This window comes from Cololabis saira, chromosome 8 (genome assembly GCF_033807715.1).
Source record: "Cololabis saira isolate AMF1-May2022 chromosome 8, fColSai1.1, whole genome shotgun sequence".
Lineage (NCBI taxonomy): Eukaryota > Metazoa > Chordata > Actinopteri > Beloniformes > Belonidae > Cololabis > Cololabis saira.
The window spans coordinates 34410114-34422758 of NC_084594.1; the positions used below are offsets into that span (position 1 = coordinate 34410114).

The 12645-nt window shown below is 40.1% G+C and overlaps 1 protein-coding gene across 1 annotated transcript in view; it reads left to right on the forward strand.

Annotated features, from left to right (window-relative positions):
* slc25a26 (solute carrier family 25 member 26) overlaps window positions 1-12645 on the forward strand; it is a gene marked incomplete at its 5' end in the record, with an annotated part of 67734 nt that overhangs the window by 37108 nt on the left and 17981 nt on the right. Inside the window, 2 exons of the mRNA XM_061728306.1 lie at window positions 2512-2556; window positions 7764-7833. Of these exons, the coding sequence (XP_061584290.1) occupies window positions 2512-2556; window positions 7764-7833 (115 nt within the window). The remainder of the gene's footprint in view (window positions 1-2511; window positions 2557-7763; window positions 7834-12645) is intronic.

Below are 12645 nucleotides of genomic sequence, written 5' to 3' on the forward strand. Positions count from 1 at the left end.
ATATGATCTTATTTTGATGGCAGCAACACATCTCAAAAAAGTTGGAACAGGGCATAAATCAACAACAATTTGAAAAGGTTTTGTTAAAGGGAGGAAATTGCAAGAAAGTGTAGCTTAGTCTTAATTTAGCAACTTGAATTGCTCTTGCTGGGTTTCACACTGACTTTGACAGGTTTATGGCCTTGCCTTCATTTTGTAATGGCCTTTAAAAGACTGAAAGCTACTTAAAGTGCAGATATCCTTTAAAGCAGACGTATTATGGAAATGTAAGGGCTTGAGCAGGTACAGTTAGTATCTGAGCTACCTACCAGACCATGAAAGCATCTTCCTTAACCACTCAGTCTGCGTAGAGCCTGTTGCCCCAGTCAGGACAAATGGGAGAAATTGAGTCATTCAGGTTTTGGTCCCGTCTCGATGTCACACCAGGACTTTATTATTCTAATACCAACCATTTGGACAGCTGTGGCCTGTACGGAGCCAGCCCTTACTGCAGATCCGCCACTGTGGTGGCGGCGCGTGGCTTTGTCTCAGCCGTAGGATGAGCTATGTGGCGGCGGCTAAGGTGAATGAGGTGGCAGAGAATGGACCAACCGCCTCCACCCAGCTCATTAACATCTCCCTTTTATATAGGACAGCTGGAACTGGACGACGGATAACTAGAGCTGTCACATGTTCTGTGCTCTGAAAAGACGGCGCACTAATACACTCCCTGGACTACTTGGGTGCAGAGGTGTCAAGTAATGAAGTACAAATACTTCGTTACCTTACTTAAGTAGAAATTTTAGTTATCTATACTTCACTGGAGTAATTATTTTTCAGACGACTTTTTACTTTTACTCCTTACATTTTCACGCAATTATCTGTACTTTTTACGCCTTACATTTTAAAAACAGCCTCGTTACTCTATTTCATTTCAGCCTTTAAAAAAAAACTATCCAGTTAAATTGCTCCATCCGGATAGAGTGAATTTGGTTGTGGTTGTTTCAGATGTTCTTGTCCAGTTTTGTTCTTACATCCGTTCCCTCAGATTCCTGCAACTAAACTTGGATGTACATTCCAATAAAGGTTATGATAAATGATAACATGCCTCTGAAGTTTGACTTTTTGCACCATTACAATACTTATAGGTAACTAGTCATCATATCTCCTGCTCTCTGAAACACATGTTAATGCTCTATAGTACACATATGTGGTTCTTTAATATATTTGCATTATACTAAGATACATTCATTTTCAATGGCTTTTGTCCTTAATGGCTTTTTTCCCCCTTACATTACTTTTACTTTTATACTTTAAGTAGTTTTGAAACCAGTACTTTTATACTTTTACTTGAGTAAAAAACTTGAGTTGATACTTCAACTTCTACAGGAGTATTTTTAAACTCTAGTATCTAGACACCTCTGCTTGGGTGTTGTGTACTGCTAAACTGAAACTCCGAGTGGCTGAGTTATGCTACAGCCATATTTTTGTCTTTGTAAGCAGCATTTAAGAGACTTACCATGCCCAAAACTGGCACAGGCCAACGCGGAATGGCCCAACGCAAAAACCTTGCATTTCCAATGAATGTACTTGGGATTGAGTGTTTATGTGAAGTGGGTTGGTTTGGGCCAAGGGCTTAATAAGCCTGTTAGGTGGCACCGGTCCAGTTCATGTATTTTCTTTGTACTTTGGCTGACTCGCAGCCCTCACACCTCTCCGGTAGTCTGATGAAACCCTGAAGAGTAGACGACGCAGCTGGATGAATGATCCTTTTCTCCCTGATCAAAGGCTGATGACACAAGCCAGGGTCACAGTTTTTTCTCTCTCTTTGTTTTTTTCCCCCTCTCCTCCTTCCTGTCCTGCTCTGTATTTGTGTGTGTGTGTGTGTGTGTGTATCTGTGTGTCTGTATCTGCAGTGTATACAACTCTGTGTGAATTAGTGTTTTTTTCTCTCTATGTGCCTGTTTATAGAGTGTGCCCATTCCTGTGTGTGTGTTTGCACAGCTGTGTGTGTGTGTGTGTGTGTGTGTGTGTGTGTGTGTGTGTGTGTGTGTGTGTGTGTGTGTGTGTGTGTGTGTGTGTGTGTGTGTGTGTGTGTGTGTGTGTGTGTGTGTGTGTGTGTGTGTGTGGTCTGACTGTGTCATTTGCCCCTCTCCTTGGCACTGCCCCCGGTTTCTTCCCCACTGAAACTTCCTGCCTGAGTCGATTTAGTGTTTCCATTTGCAGCACACATACTGTACACTCCAGCCACCACCAAAGACCTCCCTCCATCCCTCTATTCCTCTATTCCTCTGCAAAAGTTTGCTCCATCCATCCTTCTATCCATCTGTCCATTCAGGGCTGCCAAACCGCATCTCTTCTCATTCATTAATCATCATCATACTGGAAGGAACAAGGCAACAGCCGGATGAGTGAAAGGAAATAGAAAAGGTGGCAAGAATGGCCAACTCTGAAATATCCGGGTGGGGGGGGGGGACAAACAAACAAAAAAAAGACCTAATCAAGTAATTAAAACTTTGGTGTGTTTTTCAGATCCCGTTCTCACTGGTGCAGTTTCCACTTTGGGAATATTTAAAGGTATGTATTGTTCACTTTTGGAAGAGAAAAGAAAAATTGATCCTTTTTGTATCTTTTATTTTTGATATTTATTTGAATCCAGTAGCATGGATTCCAGTCCTTATTCTGCAATAAATCTGCAGTAAAGTTCTAGTGCTGTGCTTAGACTGTGACACATTTACGGCGGGCTCCCACTCAGCATTCCCCTGGATCATTGTGGCAGGCAGAAATGAGAACTCACGCCCGGTTTAATGGGCTGACGGTACGGCCATCAAACAAGGCTTCGATTTATCACGAGCTCCGAGCATATGCAGTCTTCTCTATCTCTTTTTCCAGCACTTGTTTCTTCCTCTCCGTCTTAATGCCGTCTCTTCTCTGCCATCTCGCTCCTTTCGTTTCTCTGCGGCTCTGAACACATAAAATATTTTTCTCCGTGAAAAGACAGCATTTTTGTCAGAATGACATCATGTCTCAGGGTGAGAGACACGGACAGTCAAACATTCCACCGACGTTGGAAGCTAACGGCCGAGCAAAGCCGGACAATGCCCCGCACAGCTGCGTGTGTTTGTATGTACGTGTGTTTGCAAGACAGATTGTGTTGTTCACAAGTGTCTCTTTGTCCCTCAGTCAAAGGCCTTCTCTCTCCAGGCCATCTGGACCATCCGTTGGTGGAGAGCTGAGCCGTTAGAATCGGGCCTCCTCTTCTTGCAGGCAAACGGTTTTTCCTTCACACTGACCACCAATTAGTTTTAGAGGACGTCTCCCACTAAAGTGATGGAATTCAGTCTGAATGAAAGAACCTGAGTAAAGAAATGTGAGAGGAGTGCATGTGTGTGGCATGACGGGCCATCTGTTCTGTGGGATTTTAACATGCTGCTTTCTGGCCTTTTTCTTTTTATTTCCCTGCACAGCCAGCACAGCTGTCGGCAGCAGAACGGAAAGAGGAACCTAAAGCAAAAATAACCAATAGCTACAGGAGTGTTAATGGTGTAGTGGGCAGCTGAGCGCATTTAGTTCAGCTGGTTAGAGACTTTCTTGGACTGAAGAAGTCCATTTTTACAAATAAGGAGACAAACTAAAACACCTGTCTTTGCGGAGATTTAAAGACTTTTCCCAACAGATACTGGCGTCAGTTTGAATAATTGGAACACAGCTGGAAACTAGTAAACTAGTAAAAACAGAAAAGCTCCCTTCTCGCTCTGAGTTCAATCTCAACACAAAAACATCAGGTGGTTTCCCTCAGTGGCCAGTCGCAGTTGTGATTCTTAGACAGACCAAGTACTCTGGAAAATACTTACCTTCCTGACTGTGTGTGTAATATAAACCATTTCCTCCACATGCGTAAATAAGTAGCTCTGTTATCTGTTAAAGTCAGTTGAGCTTGACTTGTGAAATCATATACAGGACTGTCTCAGAAAATTTGAATATTGTGATAAAGTTCTTTATTTTCTGTAATGCAATTAAAAAAACTAAAATGTCATACATTCTGGATTCATTACAAATCAACTGAAATATTGCAAGCCTTTTATTATTTTAATATTTCTGATTATGGTTTACAGTTTAAGATTAAGATTCCCAGAATATTCTCATTTTTTGAGATAGGATATTTGAGTTTTCTTAAGCTGTAAGTCATGATCAGCAATATTAAAATAATAAAAGGCTTGCAATATTTCAGTTGATTTGTAATGAATCCAGAATGTATGACATTTTTGTTTTTGTAATTGCATTACAGAAAATCACAATATTCTAGTTTTCTGAGACAGTCCTGTATTCTCCTGATCAGCAAGAACATAATTTTCCGAATCTAACTCACGAGTCTAACGGAGTGAAGTCCTAATGAAACATTTCCAGTGCTGGAGGGAAAAGTCTGTGAAGCCGCGGAGTAACTGCCTCAGTAAGCGCTGATTGGAACCAGTAGTTGGCACACCTGGAGTCCAGCTAATGAAGTGGGTTTCGAGATGGGGCTCAGAGCTACTTTGAATTAATGAAAGACAGTTAGGCATTTTAAATGTACTGATTATGGGAAGCTGCTAATGTGAACCATGGCTCGCAAAAGTTGTCTAACAATCAAGAGAAATTACTCTTGATTGTAATTGCTGTGCATAAAGTTTGAAGGGCGTGTAAAGTAATGCCAAAGCGTCTGAGCATCTAACCGTCCACAGTTAGACAACTTACTACTGGGGCTACTCTTCCTAGAAGAGGGCATGCAGCCAAGATGGCTCCGAAGGTACAGTGCACAACCCTTTGTGAATTAAAGAAGGTCCCACAGGTAGCAGTTAAAGGCTTGAAAACATCACTGGGGCGGGCAAACATCTCTGGTCATAAGTCTATCGTATGTAAGTCTAAACATTCAGGACATTTATTGCAGAATACTGCAGACGAAACTGCTCCTCACCAAAATCAACACTGTGTGTGTAAAAGCTGGTCAAAGAGCGCCTTCCAAATCTGCACTGCAACTGCAAACGTCTTGTGGACTAATGAAATAAAAGCAGAATTGATTGGATGGATGGATGGATGGATGAGAAAAAGGAACAGCTCACCCACATCAAAACATCATCCTAACCACGAAGTTTCATGATTGGGGCTTTTGTTTTGTTGCTTTAAGGCCGGGGCACACCAACCCAACGGCCGACCGTTGGCAGGAAAGCAGTCGGCTCTCGTCTCCCCTAATTGGTCCAAAAAATACCCCTGAACACACCAAACCGACGCCCGACTGGAGCGTACGTTCTGCATGTGCGCAAGGCATAATACGTCCCCATAACTGCTTGCGGCAATAATCCATGATGTTGCACAAAAACCACCGGAAATTACGGATCGCTCTAGTCCCGAGTTCTGAACTGAGCCCGCTGTTTTTATGTCTGAAGAAGTCAGGAATGATAGAAAATATGATGGGTAATAATGAAAATATAATACAAGCAAACCCAAGGCAACTCTAAACCTCTGATTTGCTAGTCAAGGGCTAGCACTCCACCAACCAGACTGGTCATAGAGGTCGATGGCTAGTGGCCGATTCTACATGTCGAATCGGCCAAAATGAACGCTGACGCAGATGGACGACTGTACGGGACACACCAACCCGGGTGGAGGCAGCGCCCTCGCCCCAACGGCCTGATGGCGTCCAACGGCCGATTATGGGGTTGGTGTGTCCCGGCCTTTAAACCTCAACCTCTTTCCATCGTCAAGAAGAAAATGAATCCCCAAGTTAGTTTGCCATCTGAAGCTGGTTAGAAGTTGAGTGATGCAGTAGGACAATGGCCCCAAGCGTTGAGGTAAACCCACCACACCATGGCCTTGGAAGAAGAAAATCCACTTTATGGAATGACTCAGTCCCAGCCCGAACCTTAACCCTGTGATACTGTGGAATGACCTGAAGAGAAGTGGTCAAACTTGGCATGCTATGTCTGATCTGAAGTATGAAGAGGAATGGTCAAAAACTCCTCAAGAAAGTCTCCCAGGTCTGATCCAGAGCTACTGAAACAACTTGCAGGATGTTATTTCTGTCAGAGGTTTTACTTCAAACGTTCACTTCCAGCTATGTGAATACTTAATAGGTGGATTTAAAAGTGATAAACATTATAATTGTTATCAAGGATGTCATGATTCTCTATTATTGTGACTTATTTGAAGATCAAATTTTATTTGGTGATCAATTAATGCCGTAAAACCTTTTAATGCCAAGAGTTCTGCATATTTTGTCTTGTATCAGTTTTGGATATCACGCTTTTACACCAGTAGTAAATTCAAGATATCTGTGAATCTATAGATGGGCAATCACAGCCACATTCCCCCTGTGGACAAACCTTAAAAGAGCAGTGGGTAAAGAAGACAGGAGAATTTCTCAGGGCTTAAACTCTAAAAAAAAAAACACCCAAACAAGAAGTAAGAGACTTTTAGCCGTGTGTGAAAAGCATTCTGATTAAACAAAAGATGACCTGATATTGTAAGGATGGAGACGATTACAGTCACTACAGACGGTTGCCTTGTGAACACAAACGCCACAAACGAAAAACGAGACAACTGTATCGATTCAGCCCCTGAATCTGAACAAAACAAACGGGCCACAGGTCTGAAAGCACCTTACACTCTGGAGCACTTTTTGTGTATGGGTCAATGACGTGACGCCTATATTTTCTGAAAAACAGATTTTTTTTTCAATTCAAAAAAGGTTTAAATGGATAAAAAAAAATCATATATATGAACTACCTGTCCCACATATGGACTCACTGGAATTTTACAAAAAATACTATTTATCTTGGATTTTGTTGTTGTTTTAAGCGTCAAAATGTCATGTGGTGCGACCGTCCGACCATGACTCTTGTTTTGAAAACTTTTTTTGAAATCACTCTAAATGTATTTAAATCAATCTTCTTCTATCTGGCATGATTTCAGAAATGTCTTGTAATGTGTAAGATTGCAACACATTTTTATTTATATTTCCATCATAATATACAAACAAAGTTTGACTGATGATGTCCATTTTATGAAATATCATGTGGCCAGATCATTAAAAAAACAACCATTTTTGTATAATACATTTTTGTATATTGTATAATTTTTGTATAAAAACTTGTAAAAAAAAAAGATGTCAAGATGTTATGGAAATTAATGTATTTTAATATGAATCATGGTTGCACCACATGACCTTTTTTCAGGCTAGTGCAAATTCATCTTGACAAAAAACTCTAAAATCCCTTTATTTAAAATTTGTATATGAATTTATGTGTACACAACATTCTTAATGTTTGAACTGCAATATATATTCTTTTTTTTATTGTTTTAAAATTGACCTTTTGAAAATCCTTATTCGTCATTGACCCGTATACTGATCAGTTCCTCACTCTGTACCTGTTACAAAATAAAACAACTCTAATGTTTTATGACTTGCTTTATTTCAAACATGATTGCAGCGAGACAAAACGTGTCAAGACTGAACATGACAGAGAATACCCTTATCCCGCCCCATCCTGTAGCGTTTCTTGGGAGACAAATGGCGTGACATCACTGGGGAGCAAAAGGCAACACCAAAATAGCCAGACAGCCCATTTCCCAGCAGCCACGGGCTCTGGACTCCGGACCAGACCGAGTTTCACAATGTGTTTTGAATGTGTCTGATATGAAGTACTAGCTAAAAGGCTCCATCTCTCTGTCTCTCTCTCCCTTTTTCTTGCTCTTTCATCATCCTCCTCTATTGACAACCCTCTGTTTCTCCTGACTTCTCTTTCTTCCAGACGCTGTGGTCATGGAAGCAAGGTCACACACTCCACTCTTGGCAGTCGGCGGTGTGCGGAGCGTTTGCAGGTGCAGGGGATTATATGTTGCTTTGGGAAATGGGTGGATGGGGGGATGAGATGGATGGGTGGATGGATAAAATACCACCATATGAGAATAAAAACATAAACTCTTTTACTTTGAAACGGAGGAGGCACCCTCCGTTGTTTTCTCAACAGAGGTTCATTATGACAGTCCTTAAGCACTCAGGCCAGCGAACATGGCTCCAGAACAGACTCTGTTTCTGTGTCCGTCTGGATGAGTATCGGGGGAAACGCAGACAATGAGGGGAGAAAGAGAGGAGGGATGAGAGGGGCCGGTTTCTGGGTCTGCGCCTCTGCAGCTGCGCGACCTTCTGAGCACTGGAGCTTGGAGCCGTTTCAGAAACAGGGAGGGAGAAAGGTGTAGATATGGAGTGAAAGAGGGAAAGAGAACAGACTAAAAACTAGAGGGAAAGAACAGCAAGAGAAAATCCAGTCAAACTATGAAACACACGAAAAGCTTCATAGGTAAAGGCTTACATGGAAGTAGTTTAGTTTTTATATGAGAGGGTTTTGAACAGAGCTGGGTAGAGTAGCCAAAAATTGTACTCAAGTAAAAGTACTGTTACTTCAGAATAATATGACTCAAGTAGAAGTAAAAAGTAGTCATCCAAATAATTACTTGAGTAAAAGTAAAAAAGTACTTGAAAAAACTACTCAAGTACTGAGTAACTGTTGAGTAACGTCTGATTTATTTTTTTAACACAACCATTCAAACAGACAAAAGTACAAAATAATCATCTTCAGGCAAATGAAATCAATATAATAAATTAAAATTAATAAAAAATAAAAAAAAGCTTAAATTAAAATTAGTTAAATTAGTTAAATTTAAGTACTTTACTAAATAATAAAATAATAACAGATTAAAAAAATAAATTAAGCACAAGTAGCACAAAATTTCAAGCCTTTGTACTTTTCTTTTTTAACCAGGCAGAACTAGAACAAGCCCATGTTTGTGTAAATGTGACAAAACGTGCAAAAAACAAACATTTTTCCCAAAGAATCACCCAGTGATGTCATGAGATTGACGCGTACGCGGATAAAAGGGATAAAAGAAAAGTAACAGCTCAACGTAGCCTAATGTAGCGGAGTAAGAGTAACAGTTTCTCCTTCACAAATCTACTCAAGTAAAAGTAAAAAGTATAGTGATTCAAAACTACTCCTAAAAGTACAAAATTTCCCAAAACTTACTCAAGTAAATGTAACGGAGTAAATGTAACTCGTTACTACCCACCTCTGGTTTGGAACTGTGCTTTTCTTCTTTCAAGGTAAAAGTAGGTTCACAAATCACCTCCCTTTTTATATACAAAGCACATCTCAGCTGCTGCTTTTATCAATCTGCTCAAAATGAAAAAGGGAAAACGTGTATCGTTTTCTGAAAAAATGGCTCAAAGGCGTCACATTTGGAGTTTTTAGAAAATGCACTTACTGGCCACTTTATTAGGCACACCTGGTATATACTTGTGTAGGTACATAGCACCACGTCATTAGGAACAACAGATTACGAATAAAGATGTTGGTGAGTGTACGCTCACCAACAATCAAAGTCTCTCAAATCACTTTCCCTCCCCCTTCTGATGCTTCTGAGCTTCGGCGGGTCGTCTTAACAACGTCTACATCACTAAATGCAATGAGTTGCTGATGGGGATGTATTCATCAATGAGCAGTTGATAGTGTACAGGAAAAACTGTCTCAGAAAATTAGAATATTGTGATAAAGTTCTTTATTTTCTGTAATGCAATTAAAAAAACTAAATGTCATACATTCTGGATTCATTACAAATCAACTGAAATATTGCAAGCCTTTTATTATTTTAATATTGCTGATTATGGTTTACAGTTTAAGATTTTGAGATAGGATATTGGAGTTTTCTTAAGCTGTAAACCATGATCAGCAATATTAAAATAATAAAAGGCTTGCAATATTTCAGTTGATTTGTAATGAATCCAGAATGTATGACACTTTTGTTTTTGTAATTGCATTACAGAAAATCACAATATTCTAATTTTCTGTATATTCACCAGTGTTCAAGGAGACGAGTAACTTATGTGTGGGGAAGCTGCTGCAGCTCACTAGTCTCCTGGCTTGTTCAAGATAAAATGTGAATTATCTGGAGAGATGTCTGGCAGATGGGAACACTGATATTGTTTTCTTTATAAGGCCATCCTGTGTGACTGGCCCCCTTATTCGTGTTCTCTCTTGGTTTCAAAAGTCAACACCAAAAGCTGTAGTCTCAGGCATGACAGATTGATAATATACACTATTCCTCGTACCCAAACTGTCTTTGGGGAACGTACCTTCAAAGCATTCGCACCCTCGTCCTGGTATAAATTGCAGGGTCATCTTAAATTGGATTATCGTCCAAGAATGGAAGGTTTTATAGCTAGAATCAAGGACTATTTGACTACTGCAAGCACATGTTCTTTCCCCAAACGCAGCTGGTCATTATACTGTAATGGTTTGGTTTGTCAAACTGTTTTAGCTGTTTGACCCTTGCAAAAAAGATTCTGTATCTCAATAGGATTATCCCTGGTTGCATTAAGTTTAAATAAAAAAAATAAAAATCTCTACTTTCTTATTAACGCCTGTCACTGCGCGGTACCTGTACTTGTTGTTGGTCAAACACGAGACTTAAGCTTGTGATGTAATCAGCCTGAAGTAAACACCTTTTGGATATATAGGCTCCTCGAGGGCAATTTATTTTTTGGAGGGGGGGGTATTTTTGCAACATGCAATAGGTTATATAACGCCATTTAGCATCTGCTAACTGACAGTATTAGCAGTAGTAGTAGTAATCGTGGTACTGTAGTACTAAAATAAAGGCCTAAGTCACTTTTCAGGACAGAAAAAAAAGTACACCTAATATATGGTTTAGTTGTTTTTGCTTTTTGAAAAACGTTTTGAAAAAGTATGATGTAGGCCATTATTTTGAGAGGGGGAAGATAATTTAATTCAATTGTAATTGGATATTTCACAATTGTGTCACAATTGTAAACCTGTAATTAGGGCTGGGCGATTTTGGACAAAAATAAAATCCCGATTTTTTTCTCTGAAACCCCGATTTTCGATTTTCGATTTCGATTTCGTGGCAAAACTACAAAAGACAATGGAATAAATTGTTTCAAATATTTTATCTTTATTTTTAAAGAAAAATAGCAAACAAATTTCCCTATTGGGAATGAAGTGCAATTGAAAGATACTGTAAATCCTCCTTGAGTTTAGTAAAGTGACAACATTTACAATTTTCTTGACCAAACAAAGATGACTAGACGAGCTCTGTCTGTAATGCAGCCAGCTGCAAAAAAGGAAAATCCATTTTCCGATTTTCCTTTTTTTAACATCGTCTTGATTAATAAATCCGATTTAGATTTAAAATCGATTAATCACACAGCCCTACCTGTAATAGATTTTTTTTTTTGCTCAGTTAGTGTTGTAACTTCTACCCAGGGAGGGACTGAATGAAATATGTGTCCCATTGTCCATCGTTCTTCCCAGTCTTCACCTTTTTATTGCGATGAAAAAGCAGAACCACAATCTAAAGACATATTTCATAAAAAAAAAAAAGCAGTTTGGCAGACCAATCCACGGAGCAGTGGTCGGATGTTTATGTCTTTCAGTCCATAACTCTTCCACTGCTGCGGTGCGCCAGACAGGACAGGAAAATGGAGGTTAGCTGCTCTGGGGGCCGTGCTGAAATGGAGTAAAAAAGGCAGAAAAAAATGTAGAGATGACACAGCATCCCAGTTGAGACATGGCCCTTCGCCGACCCGCCCAGACTCAGTCCAGGGTGGGAAGAAGGAGAGAGGGAGACATTGGAAAGGAGGGAGAAATAGCAGACAGAGGATGTGATTGTGAGCAGGAAAGAGTTCAAAAAGATCCAGCAAAGATTAAGCTGCCCGTGATAATGTGATGCATGTTGGATAAAAGCAGCCGGAGCAGACTGAATTTCTTCAGCTGGCGATCTGGGGCGAGGGAGGTGGAAGGGAGACGGGTGTGACAGCAGTGCAGGGCACGGCGGGTCCAGGGCAGGATTTAAGTTCCCATCCCTCCATGACCGAGCTGCTGTCCAAGAGGGATCATCGAGTTTCACTCATTTCCTCTGACATTGCACTTTGTACACTCTCATTCACCCGGCCGTAATGTGCGTGACACTAGAAATGCTCGCACAGGCGGCTTGAATCATCCTGAATATCTCCGCCTGTACCCGGCGCTGACTTACTGCAGACCTGACCCCCTCTCAACCTCCCAGGGAAAACTGCACAGCCCGAGAAGACGTTACATCACCCTCTTGTTTCCAACATTCTCATCAATTTCCGCTCTAGCCACCACTTTGATCTTTCATTAGAGAACTCTTATGTGTAAAATTTATATAGATGTCGCCGAATGCTGGAAGAAACACTGGAAAACATGTCAGTGTAAAGGGCTTTTTCTTTGGATTCTTGAGTGTCAAAAGTATTCACATTCATTACTCAGGTAGAAGTATAGATACTAGAGTTTAAAAATACTCCTGTAGAAGTTGAAGTATCAACTCAAGTTTTTTACTCAAGTAAAAGTATAAAAGTACTGGTTTCAAAACTACTTAAAGTATAAAAGTAAAAGTAATGTAAGGGGGAAAAAGCCATTAAGGACAAAAGCCATTGAAAATGAATGCATCTTAGTATAATGCAAATATATTAAAGAACCATATATGTGTACTATTAAGCATTAACATGTGTTTCAGAGAGCAGGAGATATGATGACTAGTTGCCTATAAGTATTGTAATGGTGCAAAAAGTCAAACTTCAGAGGCATGTTATCATTT